The following is a 23,413-nucleotide window of genomic DNA, read 5'->3' on the forward strand; positions in this document are numbered from 1 at the left end:
ATTTAGTGGCCAGTTGAGTTTGTAAACATTCAGTCAAGGGCATTGAAATTGAAATTCTTTACTAACTGTTTATCTATTTCTAGAAGGTAAAAAATATTATCTAGAAATTATAAATATTCTCTGTTGTGTATATTTGCTTTATATGTGTATGTATTCTGTGATATGTTTGATAGATTTCAGAAATAGTACATGGTATGCTAAAATACAAAAGCAGCTACTCTGGATTTAGATCAACTATATACTGAACTTACTGAAAAGAGATTCTGTGTATATAAATGATGATTACTTCAAGGTAGGAGTCAGTAATAACTCAAGTTGTTTCAACTTCAAGAAAGAACTTCTGAACAAAGCAGATGACTGAAAGAAAAGAAAAATGTATGTTACAATATAATTTGACTCAGTATGAGTGTAATGTGTTTCATAGATTTCACAAGCAGTACATAGTATACTAAAATACAGAAACAGCTGCACTGGATTTAGATCAACAACTATATACTGAACAGAGATTCTGTGTATATATATATATGTATATTATAAATGATTATTACTCACTTCAAGGTAAGAGTCAGTAACAACTCGGTGTGTTTCACAACTATAAGAGAACTTCTAACCTACTGTTTAGGTGCAAAAATAAAAATGTTTTCCAAATAAGACTAGATATATAATGATTGTAACACTAAACAAGTGTAATAGATAATACTGAAACACGAGTATTTATTGTTTTATGAATAAGTAAAAAAAGGAAATTAAAATTTTATAAACATGTGCTCAGATAACTTCTTTGTACAACTATGCCACTAAATTTGAAATATCCCAATACAAATATCAATATTCAAAGAATTACATTGTTTACTGCATTGGCACTGAAGCACTTAATGTATTGGATTATATATGCTAAAATGTTTTCACAGAAAATTCAGAAGAATCACACTGCACTTAAGAATCAGGAAAACGTTTATGCCAACAACAGAATGTGTAATTTATCAGCTCACATATGCATGCTACAGTGTTCACAACAAGACATTTTACTCTACAAGTGTGATTCTTCTGAAATTTCTGTGAAAACAGCATGTATAATTCAATACATTAAGTGTCTTATTCTCATGGTTGAGTTGACCATCTTGACTTGCATACTTTGTTGTTTTCAGGGGTAGTGTATTACAGTGGTATCATGTAAAGAGTCTACTGAAACAAACAGTTCCTTGTTTTATTTTCAGCAGGGTTCTACTATAATCATTAACAGTAAAATAAACACAGAAAATAAATGTGAAATCTTTAGCAGTTAAACTTTGTGATCAATAATAATGAAAAAAGCCACATCTAATCCTTTTATTTCTAATTTTCCAGCTTTTCATTATACTTTCAGGATTTGTCTACAAGCTGAAGACTCAAGTATATTATTAAATAACTGATAAGATATTGTTTTACTGAAAACCTGTTTGAAATGTATTTAAGAGGTTTTAAAGATTCCCCAAAAGAAATTTGAGACTCTGGGGATGAAGAATAGTATTTTTAATCATAACCGCTTCCTCTTGGACGAGTAACAAAACAGATGCAATATATTCACAAAAAAATCTTTTGTAAAAGCATTTCATTAAAAAATTGGATTTTTTATGCATAAAAGATTTGTCATGTTTACTAAAGGTATACCAAATTTTATGAAGATGCACATACTGAATTACAAGTTATGATGCAAATGTGTATATTATACCAAGTTTGTTGTGGAAGGGTTAATTATTTTATCTGATCATATGTAATTACTTATTTTTTAAAATAGAAAATGTAATTTAATTATTAATGTTGGGTATATGTAGAATGCAACACGTGGTCTGAATTAGAATGTTTGACATCATAAAACGTTTGATATAAAGTATGGGTAGAACAATTTAGGGAACAGAGAAATTATAAAAGTACTCAAAGAAAAATAAATTTTTGTATGAACAATAATTCTGTAAGTTAAAGTTATAATATTTATTAAGCTTTCCATTTCCAGATGAAAGAAAACTAAGAATATCAGCCAACTCAAATAATTTAGCAGCTGGTAAGTGTAGTTCAGTCTGAGATGTCAAATTTCTTTCAAAATGCAACATTTTAGCAAAAGATTGTTTTATTTATAAGGTTGAAAAATAAATTTAGGTGTACTCTATTAAAAATCTACAGAAATGTTTGTATTTTTGAAGTTGTTTTCAGATAAAGCATGTCAGGAAAAACTAACTTGCATTTAATGATCTACCAACATTTCTTTTATATCCAGAAAATTATCTTTATAATATTAAGTTTCATTGAAGCTTAAATAGTAGGTTTCATTCTCAGATGCTTTTGAATACGGAGATAATGGGTTATAATTTCGTTCTGAATACAGGCGTGATGGATAGTTTTGAATACTCGAGTGGTAAGTGATTAGTTGCATTTGAAGTGCTGGTCAATATATTAAAGTAATATGAAAACAACAATGACAATTATGCTCCCCAAATATTCTATGAATCTTCTGACAGTATTAATTAAATTTTTCAAATGCTTATTGGATTTTTATATATATATATATATACACACATACAGTACAGAGACTACTAGATTCTGGTGTTGATCCTTGTGCAGCTGATGAAAGACGAAGATCTTCTCTTCATTTTTCTGCTTGTAAAGGAAATGTAGAAATATGTGAGTTGGGTTTCTTTATTTTTTGATATTAATGCAATCTTTGTACATCTTGTTATTATTGAATATTAATGAATACATACTGTATTGGCTTTTTATAGAAACATAAATTTTGGATTTTTTAATTCTTCTTAGTTGATATCTTATTTGCCAGATAATGAAGAATGTTTTTCTTGTCAGTGAGTACCTTATGTAAAATGTACTTTAACAACTGTTTGACTTTGACCTCAAATATTGTATAACATTTTTAATACTGTTATAAAAATTGTTAGTGCTAAGATATTTTCCTTATATTATTTAATCACATCATTTTAACAGTGATAAACAAAGACAAAATTTTACTGTAATAACAATGTTTATATAATTATGAGGTGCATGAATTCAACATTAAAGGAAAATAAACCAAAGGTATTTTAAAAACAGAAAACATAATTGAATAAAGAATTTATCTATAAGAATTTATGAGTAAGAACATATTGTCAGATGAGGACAAAATTGTATTCCTCAAGTCCTTAACCACTTCCTGTTATTGGAACACAAGTGCAAAAAACACAAGATCCAAATATTTTCAATGACCTAGAAGATTACTAACTTGTATGATTCTTTGATAACTTGAATGTAAAACAGTAAAATTGCTGTTCCAATCATCATGTTCTTAAACTGTTTATACACCAAATCACTGTAGTTTTGTGACTTTTATTGGTTGTAGAGTGAGTTCCTAATAATTTAAGTCACATTGAAAAGTTAAACACAAATATTATCAATATTGTAATAAACCTCAATAATTACTGCTAGGATACTTCAGGTAGTCTATGTAAAAGAAAAATTGAAGTATTGCACTTGATGTGTTTGGTCAGTTCTTTATACTGAGTTGTAGCAAGCAAAAACAAAATTCCTTTGTATAATGCATTATGGACAATAGTATAAAAAAACAAGCTGATAATTTGAGGTTGAGAGTTATTTAATTGAAGTTTTTTTGTTATCTCAAATGGTCATTTTGTATAATCAGGCAAGTTACTGTTGGAGAGAGGGGCAAATCCAAATCAGAGGGATATAATAGGAAATACACCTTTACATTTAGGTAGGTTTTCAAATTGGTTTATTTTAATTATGCAAAATAACATTTTACTTTCTAAAATAGAATTAACCGTATAGTAATAACTTTTTTGAAGAACTAATAATTCAGAACTTGCTATTTGATTGCTAAATTGCTTCTTTTTCTTCAAATTTACATGTAAAAACAATTTTTTTTTGTAGCTGCTTGTACAAGCAACATTGAAATAGTGACTCTTCTTCTTAAAGCGGGTAAGTTATTATACTTTACTGTTGTAGTGACTTGTGATTTAAGGTTATATCTATTGGAAGGAATGACACTTATCGAGATAGAGCCAAAGATTGACTTTCTATGTTGTATGTTCTGTAGAAACATAGAAATCGTTTTGTTTAGTGTAATGTATGTCACTTTGTAAAGATTAAATGTTTTAACTGACAATGTGTATGCTGTCCTAGCAACATAGAACAAAGTAATTGTGACATTATTTTTAGCTGATCTAATGTAGATATCTGTTAATCTCAACACTACCAACTGATCCAGCATGGGCCCCATATAATTATATCTATTTCTGATTAATCCATTTTTAATATGTGACCGTTTTAACACAATTTCCAATTGATTCAGTGTGGGTACTTTGTTTAAATTACCCAGTGTGGATTTCTAATCAGTTTGATACTATATTTAACTGACTCATTAACGGTTTCTAATAACATTAAATGATAACAAGGGACCTTTTGGTCCATCTAGACCATCCTATCCACTGAATTAAACTAAACACTAAAAAAATTCAAATTCAACTGTTATCATTCAAATACTTATGGAACTCTCATTTAAACTTCCTTAAAATAACTGCATCCATCACACCTAAAGGCAACCTGTTCTGAAGGCCAACCAGACTATTAGAAAAATGAAGCTGTTGTAGCTGAAGATGTCTTATCTTGTTACAATTTATATTTGTGTCCCATAGTTTTCCACTCTTACCTTTATATGTGAAAAAATATGATACACTAACAGTCTTAGACACTTCGGTCATATCTCTTCTAAATCTTTTTTTCAAAATAAATCAAGTTTGGAGATCTGTATACATACTGTAACTCCTTATAAAACCTTATAAATAAATATTGAATGTTTATTTCTTCAGAAAAACGTAATATTTTATGTTATTTTCTCTACCCTAACTCTATACAGGTTATTTAATTTGATTATTTGACCAACTTTGTACCGACCATATAAAATTATTAGATAAGTCAAAATAACTGTTTCTTGCTTTTAGAATGACTGCAGATTGTAATAGGAAACAACATCTGTTTACCCTAAGTACCTTAAAGTTCATAATAATTTAGATCTATTTATTTTTAATTTTATTCTTTTCTTACCATTTGAACTGTCTAACCAATAATCCCATCACACAAGCTGTAATTCACTTGGCAAATGTGCAATCCTTGTATGACAATTTTCCATTCCAGGTTTCATCCTTGTAACCCTCCTATGAACCCCTTCCAATAATTCAATGTCCTTTCTAAGGTAAGGAGCCCAAAAGTGAAAAGAGTACTCCAAATGTGACCTAACCAGTGACTTGTACAATGACTTCATAGCCTCTTTAAGACTTGTATTCAATATTTCTGTAGATACAACCTAAAATTCTATTTGCCCTGCCATGAGCAAGAGGTCACTGCTTGGACGGCTTGAGAGACTAATAAATCAGTACACAAAATCTTTTTCATCATAACACTGTTAAGTTTATTCCCTTCAAATTTATATTCATAATTAAAATTGTGATATCCCATGTGCATTATCTTTCATTTATTATAATCAAAAGTCATCTGCCATTTATTTGTCAAATTCTCCAAATCATTTTATAATGCAGTAAAATCCTCCTCATAGCCAGCAACACCCAAAACTTTAATATAATCAGCAAAAATTGAGGTAATTTATTGACTATTTCTTCACCTATGTCATAGATGTAAATCAAAAAGAAAAAGAGCACTGAGCCATTAATGTCTTCAAAGAATATTAAAAGATTAGTAAGGCAAGTTTTCTCCTGAGTAAAACCCTTGTAACTATTCAACAAAATTTTATGTTTTGAAAAGTCAACAAAATTTCAAAGACTTTTTAAACCACTAATTTAAGACTGATAGGCTCATGATTGCTTGGACAGTTTTTACCACCTCCTTTGAAAAAGGACACCTGCAGGTTGAAATAATAGCAAGCAACTCATATATTCATATTTCTTAATATCTCAAATCCTTGGGTATTTGCCTTTGTATAAGATGAATGGATTTGTTTTCAGCAAATTAAGTGTATTTCTTTAAGTTATAATACTTTTCTTTATTGTTATCTTCTAGATTCTTTGTGAGGCAACCTGGTTTATTAATTTCAGCCACCATTTTTCTGTCTACAAATAAATGCTTTTTTTAAATTATTAATATGGCTTGTACTTTTGGATAACTTAGTTTCACAGAACATGGTATCACTTTGTTTGATTCTTGTAAAAAGTGCCACTCTGTAGATTTTATTTTACAGTAACAGAATGGGGATATTTTCCTATATTTTTGTAATAGGAACAGACATCAATGCTTTAGATAATTCTGGGCGAACACCATTTCATTTGGCACAGTCAAAGCTGAAACTGCTACAATTTGATGGTGGGTTTTCATCACGTCAGTTGAAGGCAGAAGTAATGCAGGTTTGTATGTATTTTGATATTAGACTGTTTGTATATGTTGTTTTTTTGAGACTTTCATCTAAGCATTTCATATTTTTATTATATTGTATTAGATTTCAGATATTAATGTTAGTGTATTACTTTTCACTCTCACAATACCTACCTCTAATAAGAACATGATTGCTACACATGCATTTATCTTGAAAGGGCTAAATATTTATTATAGTTGGTGAGACTTTGTGGTACAGTTTATAGATCATTACTACTTTGAGTTTTATGTTCTTGTATAAGTGTCAGAATTCTGCTGGCATTCAGTAAAGCTTGTATTGTTGTGCTTTATCTTGCTACACAGGTGGTAGAGATGATGCAGGTGTGGCTTGAAAGGTCAGGAAATGCTGCTGAGCTAGATTTTTTGAATGTTTTTTCCAGTCGAATTCAAAGTCATCAGACAAAGGAAGAGGTATGACAGCTAATAATGTATTACTGTAATTAGTTTAAAACAGTTCATAGCTTAAAAGTGTAAACAAGTTAAGACATACTGAATAATGTAGCACATTAATTGTTAAGATAATGCTTAGCTTGGAAGTGTAATAAAGGGAAGATATGCTGAGTAATGTAGCAACTAATGAAGTTCAAATATTGCTTAACTTTAGCTTAAAAATGTAATAAACATAAAATATTCTGAATGATATAACACATTAATTGTTAAAACAGTGCTTAGCTTGGAAATGTAAACTAGGTAAGATATACTGAATGATGTAACACATTAATGAAGCTAAACTATTGCTTAGCTTTAGAAGTGTGAACAAAGTAATATATACTGAATCATACAGCACATTATAGCATCATAGCTTAGCATTGTCAAAAAGTATAAACAATATAGAGCTTTACTAAGACAACAAAGATAGACAGTATATAACTGTGTAAACGTGGCTAAACAGCACATAGCTTAGCAGCACAAACAAGGTCAGACAGTATATGGCTTAACTGAGTAAACAATGTCAGCCAGTACCTGGCTTAACTAAGGAAACAAGCTTTGGCAGTTTTTGGTTAAACTCTTATCATGAGGTCGATGGAACTGACCAACTTTGTAAACATTTTGTGTTTCTTATAGTTTCCATAGTATAACTTTTAATAGCATGTGTGTATCTTCACAAAATTTGACACACTTCCAGTAAACATTACAAGTCTTTTATACACAAAAAGTCTGATTTTTTAATGAACTATTTTTGTTTAAGATTTATATGTGAATATATTGAGTTTTTTGTTACAAGTATGAGTTCAAAGTGTTTTTCATGTTAAGATTAAAAATACTTTTCTTGCTTTCAAAAATCTCCAATTTTATTGGCATAATATCTGTTAATTAAAATGTCTCTACCCAAGCTATATATAAAGGTTGGTCAGTTTTACTCACCTCATAACCACCAAAAAAAAATTGAAATAAATTTAAATTACCCCTTTTTTCCTTACAGAATAACTTCAAATTGTAACATGAAAATACATTTGTTTATCAATAGCTTTGAAACTCTTAATAATATGTGTGTTTATACTTAAATGTTATTGTTTTCTCACCCTTTAGACCATGTCTAACAAATATTGTTGCTTCTTTGATAAATTGTTTAGGCAAAGTATTCCTGATGAAATTTTGTAGAATGGATGACAACTGCCTATTGTGGAGACACAAGTGTAGAGGACGACGTTTCAAAAGTCTTCTGCCTTTTTGTCTTCAGCTTCAAAGTTGAAAGGCGGAAGACTTTCAAAATATCGTCATCTACATTTGTGTCTCCACGACAGGCAGTTGCCATCCATTCTACAAAGTGTCATCAAATATTGTTGCTATTATAAGTTGTCAATCACATAACAAATGTGCAACTCATGTTACAATCTCAAATTACATACACACAAATTACTTGAGTGTACCTCATGAAAAATTATTATTATTACTTTTATTCTTTAAATTACCTTATCTAATGCAAAAAGTTTCTAATTTTTACATTTTCGTTATTTTTCATAACAGTGAATAAAGAATACTCATGAAAAACAAGAAATAAGTAATAAATTACTTACCTATGTTTTCCTCTTTTTTTTTTAATGCCTTTGACTATTGGTGATGACATTTAACCCTACTCTTTTATGGTACTTTTAATGGTACTGTTGCATTAAATATTGTTTTTAATTACATAATGCAAAAAACAGAGAATAATCACATACAAAAAACATTCAACATCCTATGACTATTATAGTGTAAAACTTTCTTACCTGTGTGCCAGGAGTCATTGAAACTTCAACTAAGCTCTTTTTTTTTTTTTTTCCCATGGGAATAAAGTTTGAACTAAAAGCATGATTGAGAATCATCTGCACAGAAAACAACATAGTATGTCATTTAATAGATTAAAATCTTGGCTTTCAATTAGTTAGAAATAATATAAGCTTGGTCAGTTTGGCCAACCACATGACCTTTGTACTTGTGTAAAGTTTTTAAATATTTAATACCTCAGTTAAAATTATAAATCTTACATAAACAAAAATAATATATTTAATGAAGTATTTTTTATAAACTAATATAAAGATTTGTCCATTAATATATTAAATATTTGTTTTGAATAGTCTGTATGAAAAGTAATTTTCAGGTTAAGATTAAAATTACTTTTTCTCGTATCAAAAATCTCAAATTTCTTTTGTATAGTCCATAAATCCTCCTAAATACATTTCAAACGTTTTCTTTCACTACACTTTATTATCATATTTGTTATTTTCTCTATCCTAACTAAGACAGAATTAATCAGTTTGACTGGTCTTGAAACCACTAAAAAAATCAAAATAAATCCAAATTAATCTTTTTTCCGTCTAGAATGACTTCAAATTGTGACATGAAATTACATTAGTTTTTCCTAAATACATTAACCTTGTAATATCATACATCTATTCATAATTAAACTTTGTTGTTTTCTTGCCCTTTGAATTATTACTAACTACTATGTGCACTATTACAAGCTGTAAATTACTTGGTGTGCATACTGCTCTCATGATTGACTCATGTCTCGTGAAACATTTTTATTGCATTATTGTTATTTATTTTACCTAATCAAATCTTAGCTTACGTAAAAAAGATCCCTAGTTTTAAATTTTAGTAACTTTTATAATAATAAAAAAGAATGAACATAAAGAACAAGAAATAAAGTACTTACTTAATCTTCTTTTCTCTTGTTGTTGATTGTCAAGGACAAATTAAACCTAGTTAAGAGTGAAGATTATAAAAAGTTACTCTTTTCCATGGCAGTAACAACATTATAATACATAATTTACTTTAAATTTTGTACTTCTTGAAGTGGTGTAAATAACTGAAAGAGTATGCCTGAAGAGAAAATGTCACAGTACTCGTACTGTCATATAAAATTAATAACTTGAAACGTATATGCTATTAAAATTTGGATTGTTAGCTATGTTCTTATGGTAAATTCATATGTGTATCATAATAAGACAGTAGTTTAATTACACTTTGAATGTAATTCACTAAAACCTTATGACTAACATGGAAAAAAAGATGTCTATAGAGCAAGTGTTATCTGAGGCAACACAGTTAAACATTATGAGGCTTATCTAAGGAAACAGTGTTAGGCAGTACCTAACTTAACTGAATAAACAAGATTATACAGAATAAAGTTCAGCATTAGTAACATCTAGTGCCTAGTTTGTGTTCTAGATTGATATTGGTAATCACTTGTTTGTAAGCTACATTCACCTTACTGCTGCTGTTTTTATGAGTTTTTTTCCAGGTTGACAGCGATGTCAAAGATCTTTTGTTCAGTTTGTCTCACCTAAACCTGAATAAAGTTTGTAATTCATAGTCCTCATTTAGAAGCCCAATTTGATTTGAACACTTCAGAATACAATGTGCAAAGTAGAAGACGGAGCATCTTATTTCACTTTTCCATAGTCCTTTACAATGAAACTGTTGTGTTTTCTCCACTGTGAAACTTATTACTTTGCTATAAATATGGTTTAGATTCATTTGTAATCTGGGCTATGAAAATCAGCATGAGTAATTCACAAATATATGAAGCATATCCTTGTACCACTAGAACATTCTGTATATAAAATGTCAAACTTGCACCAGAAGACAGTAACAGTGAAACACTGTAGTGCTGCATAGGAAAACCCATGTACAAACAGTTATGCTTTCAACTACCATATCATGCATTATGATACTGTACTTTGAAATACTGATTTATATATTAAAAAATTGTAATATACACAGAATTTTGCTATATGTTGAAGATTTTTTTAGAATAGAACACAATCTGATATAATAGAGTAATCTGGTGTATATTAGTCACTTCAGAACTTTGTAATGCTATTTTACAGTAAATTAAAGCACACCTTCAAAGTGCTATAATGTATTCTCTATACTGCCAGTATATGAACTTATTCTGTAAGAAAGCATGGCACTAATCAGCATTGTAATAAAAAAGTGCACAGTTCAAAGTTTATCAATGTATTGAAATCCTGGTTCAGGCTTACTAGTAAATGCAGCACTAATCAGTATTATAACAAAAAAGCACACAGTTCAGTAGTTGATTGATTCAGCAGCAATCATGGTTTAGTGAATACTGAAAGGAATTAATGAAATAAAGACTATTCTGCAACTTTGTTTTATATTATGTGCATGCATAAATTTATAAATGCCAGTAAATGATTGTTAGGAACAATTTAGGCCTAAATATTTGGTTTCTTTGCTTAGAGGATCTTGTTTAGCAAAACAAAATACATATTAAGTATTTGCTTTTACTCACAATTCTTAGGTCACTTTTCTGCATATTGTATTATTGTATGATGTACTAGAAGAATAAGCTGCTTTTCAAGTTATAAAGATATCTTTTTTACACATTGTTTTGTACATATACGAAACCACTTATTATTTGGTACATGGCTTTACTAATTATTATGTTAACTGGCTATGACAAACCAATAGATTCACTGGCTGTTTGCTAAATGACTATAATAAACCACTAGATTCACTGGCTGTTTGCTAAATGGCTATAATAAACCACTAGATTCACTTGCTGTTTGCTAAATGGCTATAATAAACCACTAGATTCACTGGCTGTTTGCTAAATGGCTATAATAAACCACTAGATTCACTGGCTGTTTGCTAAATGGCTATAATAAACCAATAGATTCACTGGCTGTTTGCTAAATGACTATAATAAACCACTAGATTCACTGGCTGTTTGCTAAATGACTATAATAAACCACTAGATTCACTGGCTGTTTGCTAAATGACTATAATAAACCACTAGATTCACTGGCTGTTTGCTAAATGACTATAATAAACCACTAGATTCACTGGCTGTTTGCTAAATGGCTGTAATAAACCACTAGATTCACTGGCTGTTTGCTAAATGGCTGTAATAAACCACTAGATTCACTGGCTGTTTGCTAAATGGCTGTAATAAACCACTAGATTTACTGGCTGTTTGCAAAATAGCTATAATAAACCACTAGATTCACTGGCTGTTTGCAAAATAGCTATAATAAACCACTAGATTCACTGGCTGTTTGCAAAATAGTTGTAATAAACCACTAGATTCACTGGCTGTTTGCAAAATAGTTGTAATAAACCACTAGATTCACTGGCTGCTTACTACATGGCAGTGATTAACCACTAAATTCATTGACTGCTTACTACATTGCTGTGATGAAGCACTAGATTCACTGGCTGCTTACTGTTTGTCTCTGATAAAACTGGATGTACTAGTTGTTTATGATGTAAATATGCTAAGTCACTTTGTAGTTTATTTACTACTCAAGAATTGAACTGCTGTATAAAGATATGTTGGGCCTTGAAAATAATTAAATGCACTTTTTAAGGGGAAAATACAAATTATAATAATCTGTAAATATTGAACTCTTGGACAGTCTTTTATTCATCTTCATTCTGTAAACAAGCTGTACATTGAAGAATCTTCAGACGTTCTGTCATAATTGTTAAACTTGAGTTACTTTCAACACTTGATTTTATATTCATGTTCATTCTGTTAGATTTAGAGTACTATCTCTAACAATTATTGAACTTATTGACACTACTTGGTTTTGTATTCATCATCATCCTGTAAACAAGCTATGCTACAGATACTGGCAGACTGCTAGGTTTAGGGTAATGTATCTTTCAACTCAGACTCCACTGATTTATGCTTATTGAGAATTTACTTAAAAGTTGTTCTTTGTTGCCCTTGGTTTTTTGTATATTTTAATGACTATGAATTTGTAAATTTTGTGAATTGACAAATACCCTGACAATATTTTGCTAACTTGTTATATAAAGATTGTGTGTTTAAAAACTGTGAATTTATAATTGTGTATTATCAGCATTATTTTCTCAGTTATTTTAATGTTGCTTTCTTTTCTAACTTCTCAGAAGACATTAGGTTTATTTTACTGTAGTGAAATTTGAGCCAAGTACAATAAGTATTTAATCTATCAAATACTTTAAAATTCAAAACTGGTCAAAATTTAAATAGTTAAGTACAAGACACCAATCTATGTGTAGAGTCATGCTATAAGTTATTTTATTTCATGGTAAGAATTTATAATAATGATATATTGAAATATCTGATACAGGTTTGGTAATTTTGTACAGCAACATATATTATAAATGTCTATACAGTCATATTGTACTTTTATGACATGCTCTGTTGTAAATAAATCAAATGTTGTAGATGTATAACCCTCTTTAATATGCCTGTCCTAAGGGTACATTCCAAACAGGAAAATCATACAGTGTAATTACACAAATTTAAAATAAATTTATGTTTGACACTTGTAACTTTTGAATCATTTTGTATAGATAAACACCTGAGATAATTTGTTCTACATGTGTCAAAGCAGTGTTAGAAACATTAGTGTTTTAGATCACTTGGTCTAACTGATGACACTATATAAATAGGCTAGTTCAATACTTATGGTAAATGTCAAGTTTGTTAAAAATTTTTATTGATAAATAGGCTTAATAGGAAAGTCCTATTCCAGTACATAATATACAGTTACGACAGAAAGTGTTCGTACCCCTGCGTCCCGAGTAGTTTTTGCTCATAACTTAAAAAGTATCACGGTTAGGCTAATAGACGTATAATATAGTATAGTATAAATATTATACTAACACACATTTACATACATTTTTATGTAAATTAAACGACAAATTGTTTATAAACAACCAAAAATAGGAGGAGCAGAAAGTGTTCGTACATTTCAGAACGTGTGAAAAAACTAATATTCCCGTAAACATTTTGTTTAGTTTGGCGAATAAACTACATTCCAGAACTAGACTTTGGTTTCATAATTACTGGAATTTAGCCAGCAATAAAATGTACGTCCGGCAATTTAGCGCCGTCTACGTCATCATCTGCTTGGTCATCATGGCGAACAGGAAACAACTGTCCAGTGATTTAAAAAACCGAATTATTCTAAAATACAAGTCTCGTGTGTCTCTTTCCGGTATTGCTACACAACTTAATGTGCCGAAATCTACTGTTTAAATCATAATTGCCAAGTTTAATTTTACAGGATCAACTGCTAGCCTCCCTCGTTCCGGACGCCCCACCAAAATTCCAGATAGAACGAAGAGGAAGGTTCTCATAGAAGTTAGAAGGAACCCTCGTTTAACACGTAATGACATACAGAAACTGGTAAGGGAAACTGGGGTTGAAATAAGCACTTCTACAGTTACGAACATGTGGTGGCAACCTTCACCACATCAATGGAATCATGAAAAAAGAAGAGTGCGTTGATATATTAGGCACTTGTATCAAGAATGATGCTCGGAACTTGCGGCTTGGGCGTCATTGGATCTTCTAGCACGACAATGACCCTAAGCACACATCGAAATATGTACAATCCTGGTTGCAGAGGAATCATATAAGCGTTCTGGAGTGGCCATCGCCGTCACCCGATCTCAATCCAATTGAAAACGTTTGGCATGAGTTGAAGATCAGGGTTCATCAGCGTCATCCGAAAAACTTGCAAGAGTTGGAGGCCTTCTGTAAAGAAGAATGGAAGAAAATACCAGTCGAGTACTGTCAAACGATCATGGAAGGCTATGAGGAGAGATTGCGCCAAGTAATTCACCTGAAAGGCTACACAACTGACCATTAAAGTAGACGCACAAACACTTTCTGCCCCTTCTATGTTTGGTTATATGTTTATAAGCAGTTTATTTGTCGTTCAATTTACATAAAAAAATTATGTAGATGTGTGTTAGTATAATATTTATAATGTACTATACTCTAATTATCCTAATCATGATACTTTTTAAGTTATAAGGAAAAACTACTCACGACGCCAGGGGTACGAACACTTTGTCATAACTGTATGTGCCGTAGGTAATTCTCTTGCTTGTTTCCTTATAAATGTCGTTAAAATGTTTGTTCCAAGATAAGGATAACTTTAAAGTTAAACCTAGGAACTTCTTTGAGTTGAAGAATGTGTTTATTGTATTGTTTAACTTTAATCTCAAATTTCTAAATTTTTTCTGTTCTTACTGACTTTTGCAGAAAGGGATGACTTGTATTTTAAGAAAGGTTAAAGGCTACGCACCATTTATTACACCATTGTGATACAGTATTGAGTAAGGTTTGGAACCTCGAAATGACTATATGGGTTGCTTGATGATCTCCAAATCGCTTTCTAATCTGTTAGTGTGTATGTGAGGGAGGGGAAAGGTTTGTCTCAAAGATACTATTTTGCATTAGGATTAATACTGATCCTTGCAGGACACTGGCTAATAATGTAAACAAGTGAAATATCACATCATTGGCATGACTTAATTTTAGCTGTACAGTTAGTGAGAATATGAGACACCCAACTGTACTATTGGGGTAAGAATACCAATGTTATTTAACTTGTACGTCTATCCGTTATGCCATAGGGAGTTGAACACCTTCTGTAGGTCAGGGATGGTGGCTAGAGTTGTTTGTTTTCTTTTCGCACCTTTGCATGCAGAATGATTCAGTCTAACAAGGTGATCTGAAGTCTGCAACTTTTTTGTGTCTGTATCTTGGTTGTTATTTAAAACCTCGTTTGTTTCAAAGTATGGATTAAGTCAATTCGTTACAAGTTTATCTATTAATTTAATTCATCAAGTGAGTTGAGTAAGCTAATCGATCTGTAATTGCCAGTACTATTTAAATCGTTATTTTCCTTCAGGAGGACTTTAAAGATTGCTGATTTCCGTATTGTTTGGTAATAGCCTGATTGTAGACAGGTTATATATTGAAACTGTTTTAAGGTCAGAAAGAATTTTTCTAGAATTATGTTATTTTTGTCATTCTTGCCATGCGCTTTGTGTTTAATCTTCTTTAAGTGTTTTTTTTTTTTTCTGTTAGTGATATGTGTCTTGTGTATAAACTAGAGGGCTGATTGTTTTGGATAACTTTACAAGGAAACTACACGTCAAAATGCTAGGAGTATAAGCGATATACAACGTGGTTAAAGTGTGATGAGTCAAATCAGGGAAGATTATTCTAAAGTACTGGGCAAATAATTCCGCTTCGTCATTGGACGCAACTGTCACACTATTGTAATCCAAGGGTCGCGGGTTTGAATCCCCTTCACACCAAACATCCTTGCCCTTTCAGCCGTGGGTACGTTATAATGATACGGTCAATCCCACTATTAGTTGGTAAAGAACAGTCCAAGAGTTGGCGGTGAGTGGTGATGACTAGCTGCCTTCCCTCTAGTCTCACACTGCTAGATTAGGGACGGCTATCGCAGATAGCCCTTGTGTAACTGCGCGAAATTGAAAATGAGACCAATTATACCATTATTTGCGGTCCGATTAATTATATGTACATTTTGACGTAACGAAAGTACACCTGGTACAAATATCTGTTAATGTTACAAACGTACTTATAAATATCTGTTAATATATCAAAAGTGCTGGAAATCATGTTTAATTTTACAAATCCTACAGAACTACTGGTGTATGTAAGTGTTACTAAAATACAATTTTATTAAAAGATAGCACATGGTATCACACATAAACGGTGTAATTAATTTTAGAAAAGACCATAAAGTCGAAATTTTTCAAATGGTTAGCTGTTCTTCAAGATAATAAATGACGTTGTCAAGTAGTTGAAATAAGCCTATAATAGTTTGAAAAGATTCAAGAGTTTTTAGGCTTTCATCATGGGGAATATTTGTGTAAACAAAAAAATGCCCATACTCAAGAGAATAGTGTAGGAAAGAAGTTTATTGTTGCCGTCGATATCAGAGATGTTCAGAAAATTTATCTATTTAGTGGATAATGTCATACGTGGAGAGATATTTTTGATGTATAATCAATCTAAGCAGATCCATTTTCAGCAAGCATGTCACAATAAGGAAATTATAGGACCATCAGGATTGGTCAGTATTGTGTATTATTGGTAACGTAAAAGTGGCCTGGAACTAGGTGTTTGGGTGGAAGGAACTGTAAAGCTTCACAACTGATGTGTTGGCTTTTTTGTAAACTACATAATGTAACAAGTATTCAAGATTGTTAACAAATTCCAGGTGAGGCCAAAATCTACATTTCTGTAGTAGTTTATACACTACATGGCCAAAATTAGTAGGTTCAGCTAATTCAGGCACACCCGTTGCTAACAGGTGCATAAAATCAATCATACATCCATGCAATTTCCATAGACAAACATTGGCAGTAGAATGGGTCATACAGAAGCGCTCGTTGACTTTCAACATGGCACTGTCATAGGATGCCATCCTTCCAACATGTCAATTCGTCAAATTTCTGTCCTGTTAGACTCGCTCTGGTCAACTGTAAGAGCAGTTATTGTGAAGTGGAAATACCTCAGTCACAAAGTGGTATGTAAAGGAACGGCACTGCAGAGTGCTGAAGCGCGAAAAAATCATCTGTTTACAGTTGCAACATACAGTACCGAGTTCCAAACTGCTTCTGAAAGCAACATCGGTACAAGAACTGTTCGTCGGGAGCTTCACGAAGTGGGTTTCCATGGACGAGCAGCCTCACACAAGCCTAAGATCACCATACGCAATGCCAAGCAATGGCTGTAGTGGTGTAAAGAACACCACCATTGGACTCTGAAGTACTGGAAACGCGTTCTCTTGAGTGATGAATCACGCTTCACTATCTGGTAGTCTGGTGGATGAATCTGGGTTTGGCAGATACCAAGAGAATGCTACTTGCCTGAATGCATAGTGCCAACTGTAAAGTTTTGTGGAGGAGGAATAATGGTTTGGGCCCTTTAGTTCCAGTGAAAGAAAATCTTAATGCTACAGCATACAGTAACATTCTAGAGAATTGCGTGCTTTCGACTTTGTGGCAACAGTTTGGAGAATGCCCTTTTTCGTTTCAGCATGACCAAGCCCCCTTACACAAAGCGACGTCCATAAAGACATTGGTTTGCCGAGTTTGGTGTGAAAGAACTTTACTGACCTGCATGGAGTCCTGACCTCAACCCCATCAAACACCTTTTGGATGAATTGGAACGCCCACTGCGAGACCGGCCTTCTCGCCTGATCTCACTGATGTTCTTGTGGCTGAATAGGAGCGAATCCCCTCAGCCATGTCCCAAAATCCAATGAAAAGCCTTCCCAGCTGTTATAGCAGCTAAGGGGAACCAACTCCACATTAATGCCCATGTTTTTGGAATGAGATATTCAACAAGCACATAGGGATGTGATGGTCGAGTGTCCACATATTTTTGGCCATGTAGTGTAACTTTAAGTTGTGGGTGAGCTTTGTTGATATTGTCGGATTTTCCCTAAATTACAGTGGCTTCACCATTATCAGCACATATCACTATCGTGTGTTAGTGAAATTCGAGCAGCATGTTCACTGTAAGAGAGATTGTTTCATACTTTAAGTCAGAGTTAATGGCTTAAATTACTTCATTGTCTTATACAGTAATCAAGATCTGTCGGTGTGGTTCTCTTGAACGGACGTGACCAGAAGGATTTTTTTTTTTTTCATTTTTGATCCTAGAGTGTTTGTGTTAGTGATTTTGCTGTGGGAGAGGGGGGTGAACTTTTCATCTGCATGCAAATTCTTGCAGATTGGAAAATAACTTTGGAGTTTTTTCAAACTTCGGTTTTATTATCCGTTCGAAGAAAGTGTAGACACTACAACAGCTTATAGAAGAAAAAAAAATTAAAACCAAAATCTTTGTGTCTAGAAGCTTCTAACTGCTTACTTACAAATTTAATCCATCCTTAAGATTTTTTTATGCTGAATAAGAAAACTTATTTCTGATCGTCGCAAATTTTTCGAATGCAATGTTATTTCCTCGTTAAGATTAAAAATAGTTTTCCTTGTCTCAAAATTCTCATATTATTTGCATAATCTTTAAAACCTCCGAAATGAATTATGAACGTTGTTTTTCAGTAAAATTTTATATATTGTGTTATTTTTTCTATCGTAACTACAGAAGGCTGGAGAATTTGATCAACCTCATTACCATTGAAAACAAAAATGTATATAAATCTAATTCACACTATTTTCTATAATTACTTTAAGTTGTACAACAGTTGTTTACCATAAGTAGCTTTAAAATTGAAACAGTATACGCATATTTACATTTAAATAACAAACGTATACGAGAAAAAGGTGAAATACTTATCTGCACCTTTGTTTTTTGTTTTGTTTCTTATTGCTGTCGATGACATTTAACACTACTCTTTCATATTAATGGTAGTGTTTTAGTAAATACTTTATCTAATTAAGTAATGTACCAAATAACACAGAGTAATAACATCTACAAAATAGATAATGTTCCACGACTATCACAATTTTTCTACCTATGCGACAAAAGCTGTTAAAAATTCATTTGGGATCGTCGATGAGTTTCCTGTGGGAATAAAGTTTGAACCAGATGTAAAATAGTCAATTTTCTGTACACAAAACGAAGTAGTATAATGCGTTATTTCACAGATAAAAATATGATTTTCTATTGAATATAAATAATATGGATAAAATTCTAGGAAGTTTGTATGAATAGTTAAGATGTATAAAACGTTAGAGATACCCGTTAGTAGTTTGTGAAAGGGAGGATGTTACAGGTTTTATGTTTCTGAAACTAAATAAGACTGAAGGCTAAACAAATTATGATTTACCAATGTAATGACAATATTATAATACGTAATTTACGTTAAATTTCAAAAATTATTGAGAAGGTGGTAAACTAAAGAAGAGGGCATTTTTAGAGAGAAAATTCAAAAGTTGTTAAAATATTGTCATATAAAAGTAAGGACTTCAAACTTATACTCTATTAAAATTTGGATTACCATCTACGTTTTTATGCCAACTTCATTTGTATAGTATGACAAGAAAGCAGTTTAATTACATTTTGGAATGTATCTCACTGAAGTCTGTGCAGAAAAAGCCCGCGGAAAGGAGGTAATAAAATTACAACTCTGAAAATTCATTACTGGTTATTCCTGTAGTGAACTTACCTTCAACAATGCTTTTATCCTGAATAAGAGAAAACCTTATAGTAATCTTAGCAAATGAAAGTGTTTTCATTAAACCATTGAAATTTCTAAATGTAGTTTTTTCTACAAATTACACAGAAATATATTTCACTTTTTTGTACTAAAATACACGCTTTTTAGCGTGTTTCAGAAAAAATATTTGAAATATAATTTCAAATTTTATATTGCAGAGATTTCCGATGTGTTGGCTTTTTGCTTGTTTTTGTTATGAAATCTACCAGGCTCATGTTTTGATATTTCATGGAAATTATAGCTAACTTAGCGTTGTGCTTACTGAAACAGCGTTAGAAGTATGGTAATTTTTATTTTAAATTTATGTGTTCAAGAAAAAAATGTTTTGTTTTTATTCTCGTGAAAACTACCAAATCTTAAACCTTCGTACAGTTCAAAGATTTTCTCAATATTGTTTCTCGTGTTGCTATACTAGAAAGGCACTTCTGATGTCAGCTTTTAAAAATAATTACTTTTCCATAGGCCCGGCATGGCCAAGCGTGTTAAGGCGTGCGACTCGTAATCTGAGGGTCGCGGGTTCATATCCCCGTCGCGCTAAACATGCTGGCCTTTTCAGGCGTGGAGGCGTTATAATGTACGGTCAATCCCACTATTCGTTGGTAAAAGAGTAGCCCAAGAGCTGGCGGTGGGTGGTGATGACTAGCTGCCTTCCCTCTAGTCTTACACTGCTAAATTAGGGACGACTAGCACAGATAGCCCTCGAGTAGCTTTGTGCGAAATTAAAAAAACAAAACAAAAAAAACAATACTTTTTCATGATAACTATAAAGGCTAAAACTTTAATATTTCTTGGAAATTTTTACTAGATTCGATTTTACTTTACATTAAAAGAAAATATAAATTCTTGTCGTGTTTCAGAAAAACAAAATCATTAAAAGTTCATTACCAGTTTAACATTGTTAACATTATGAATAAGAAAAATGCTCTTTCAAATATTCTTCCTTACTGTTTTGAAAGAATTAAATATAATCGGACATTTCACATTTTCTTTTTACATTAAAATATACACTTATTTGCATGTTTCAAAAATTGTTTTTCAAATTATTGTGCTAAAAAGATGCACCGTATGCATTATTTTCAATGTATAATTTTTTCATGATTCTCAAAGTTTCATCTACGATTTTGTTGTTGTTTTTTATTATTATTACTCAACTATCTACGATATTATTTTATTTTTAAGAATAAATAAATGTTTTGTAAAATTATTTGAAATCGGACGGCTCACATTTTTGTTTTGCCGTGAAATTCACACTTATTGACGCGTTTCATAAACTTTTCCCACAAAATAACCAAAGGGTTTGGAATCCATTTTACTTCACCATATAATAACCTAAATTATACACAGAATTTTCTAGTCTTAATGTTTAATAAAGTTGTGGATTGATGTTTCTTGAAAATTGTAAGTAACTTTAATGTTCATTTATGTTTGAGAAAAGAAAGATAAACAGTGAAGCTCGTTACTCTTTGCTCCCAAATTTAGTCTACCTTCATCGTAAGCCTTAGAATTTTTATGAAAAAGTTATTTTTAATATATATCAGGAACACATTTTAAAAAATTAAAGTTGTTTTAGGATAAAAATACTTTTTTTGAAACAATTATACGTGTATTTTAATGGAAAACGAGATATGGAATTTTGAAATGTGCATTAGGTTATCTTTGTAACAAAATGACACGAAAAAGTATTTTGAATAATTTTTTTTGAAAATATTAAACATTAAGCTTTGATACTTTTCATTAAAAGAATTTTTGAAATACGTCAATAAATGTATTATTTTAATGGAGAACAAAATATGAACTGCCCAATTTGTATACTTCTTACAAAACAACAATGTTCAAAACCCAACTGTTTAAGGAAAATCAATTATACCATTTACAAAGTTCACATAAGAGTTTTCTCTCATCCAGAATAAATATAAAATTAAAGGAGAGATAAATTTAAAACCAGCAATAACAATATTCTAGATTTGTGTAGTTTACAAAAGATTATTATTTTTGTAAAGACATTTCAATTTTATCTTCACCTTGAAAATGAAATAAAATCGAAATTAGATATTTCAAGCAACATTAATGCTTAAGCTTTTTTTCTCAAAATGTTATTAAGGTCGTATTTCTTCGTTTGTGAGTAGCTCAAAGCAACATAATTGGCAGTAGTTCCCTGTACTTTCAGCATGCAAAGGATGTTGCCTTAACGGGAATAGGGCAAAGAGGGTGTAATTAAAGATGAAGGAGTCATCGTTCCAAACGTTGATACCAGATGACGTAGTAGAAAATGTATTGCTCGACCTCCATGACAAGCTGCCAATTCGGATGATTATGTAATAATACCACAAAAAAAGAGAACGTGTTTCTAGGCGGCCATAATACAATGCCTTATACGATATGAATATAATTAATCATCAATTTCATAGTTAGTTACATCATGTATAATTAAGTTTTCCTGAAAAAGATGTTTAATTAATTAATTAATTAATTCGTTTATAATCAAATGGAGTTCTTAAAAAGGGCTCTTAATTCGTTAATTAATTAAATTATTTCTAATATGTCGAAAAAGATGTTTATCATTAATTATATTTTCTTACCATTTAGTTAGTCCTAAATGGGCAATATCTTAATTGCAAATTAATATTGAAATATCAATCAAAAGTTTGAAGATTTTCAGTACTTACTTATCAGTTAGTCACATTTCCTGTCCTGAAAAGACTACATCTTACTCAATCAAAGGATTAGTTTGTTTCTTTTTTTAGTAAAATGAATGTAGTTATAAATTCTTGACACAATAATTATTTTTAATAATTTATTTATTTATTTTCTTAATTTTACAATCTGATCTTCATTCATGTCTATTGTAACAGGTTCCCCAGTGGCAAAGCGATATGTCTGTAGACTCACACTGCTTAAAACTGGGCTTCAATACTCGTCATAGGCAAAACACAGATAGCCCATTATTTAGCTTTGTGCTTAATTCAAACAAACTAGTGTAACAGATTTACCGTTATACATTTATTTAGTACATACACTTGTTTCTGTGTACTTTTCTCTTATGAATGTGACGTATATTCTTCACTGTGTATTACAAGACTTGTAGAGAATTTTAAAAAATGAGGATCCACTATATTTTTTTAGGAAAACACGCTAAATCATTATTGAAAATTCAAGAAACTCGCATGATTGGTATATAAAAACTGACACGCTTGAGACTAGTATTATTATTCGTTAGTGTACTATAGGCCTGGGAAGTTATAATTGTGATTAATGCCTATTAATAGAAAAACTACAAAATTTGACCAAAAATATTTATAGATTTCGAATATTATGAACTATTCAACTTCAGTGAATTAATTCGAACATTATTATTTCTACGAGAACATTAAATATTTTCGCTGGAAAAGAGAAAACCTGTACTTAGTGTAAGGCTATCCAAGAAAACGCATTGTGAGCTTAAGGGTGATGCAACAGTATCAATTCAGATCTAAATTACTTGTTGTGAACTTGGATCGTCGATAAAATATTGAATTATATACCAG

At 31.2% G+C, this 23,413-nt stretch overlaps 1 protein-coding gene and 1 long non-coding RNA gene across 5 annotated transcripts in view; one reads left to right on the top strand and one right to left on the bottom strand.

Moving 5' to 3' along the window:
- The window catches only part of LOC143244750 (ankyrin repeat domain-containing protein 54-like), a 46,657-nt gene extending 33,460 nt beyond the window's left edge, over positions 1-13,197 (top strand). Inside the window, exons 3-9 of one of the 4 annotated variants that reach the window (XM_076489978.1) lie at positions 1,994-2,041; positions 2,560-2,658; positions 3,665-3,736; positions 3,913-3,960; positions 6,271-6,395; positions 6,727-6,834; positions 10,140-13,197. In XM_076489978.1, the coding sequence (XP_076346093.1) occupies positions 1,994-2,041; positions 2,560-2,658; positions 3,665-3,736; positions 3,913-3,960; positions 6,271-6,395; positions 6,727-6,834; positions 10,140-10,196 (557 nt within the window). In that variant the 3' untranslated portion in view covers positions 10,197-13,197. The remainder of the gene's footprint in view (positions 1-1,993; positions 2,042-2,559; positions 2,659-3,664; positions 3,737-3,912; positions 3,961-6,270; positions 6,396-6,726; positions 6,835-10,139) is intronic. The other 3 variants (XM_076489977.1, XM_076489980.1, XM_076489979.1) reach the window with 3 other exon arrangements.
- On the bottom strand, positions 8,631-22,610 carry LOC143244751 (uncharacterized). The gene is made up of 3 exons (XR_013025298.1): positions 22,556-22,610; positions 9,563-9,608; positions 8,631-8,729 (listed from the first exon to the last, which is right to left on the bottom strand). It is a non-coding gene; the product is annotated as an uncharacterized LOC143244751 (long non-coding RNA).
- Between the last annotated feature and the right edge of the window lie 803 nt (positions 22,611-23,413).

The sequence above is a fragment of the Tachypleus tridentatus genome, chromosome 2, assembly GCF_004210375.1.
Source record: "Tachypleus tridentatus isolate NWPU-2018 chromosome 2, ASM421037v1, whole genome shotgun sequence".
Taxonomy (NCBI): Eukaryota; Metazoa; Arthropoda; class Merostomata; order Xiphosura; family Limulidae; genus Tachypleus; species Tachypleus tridentatus.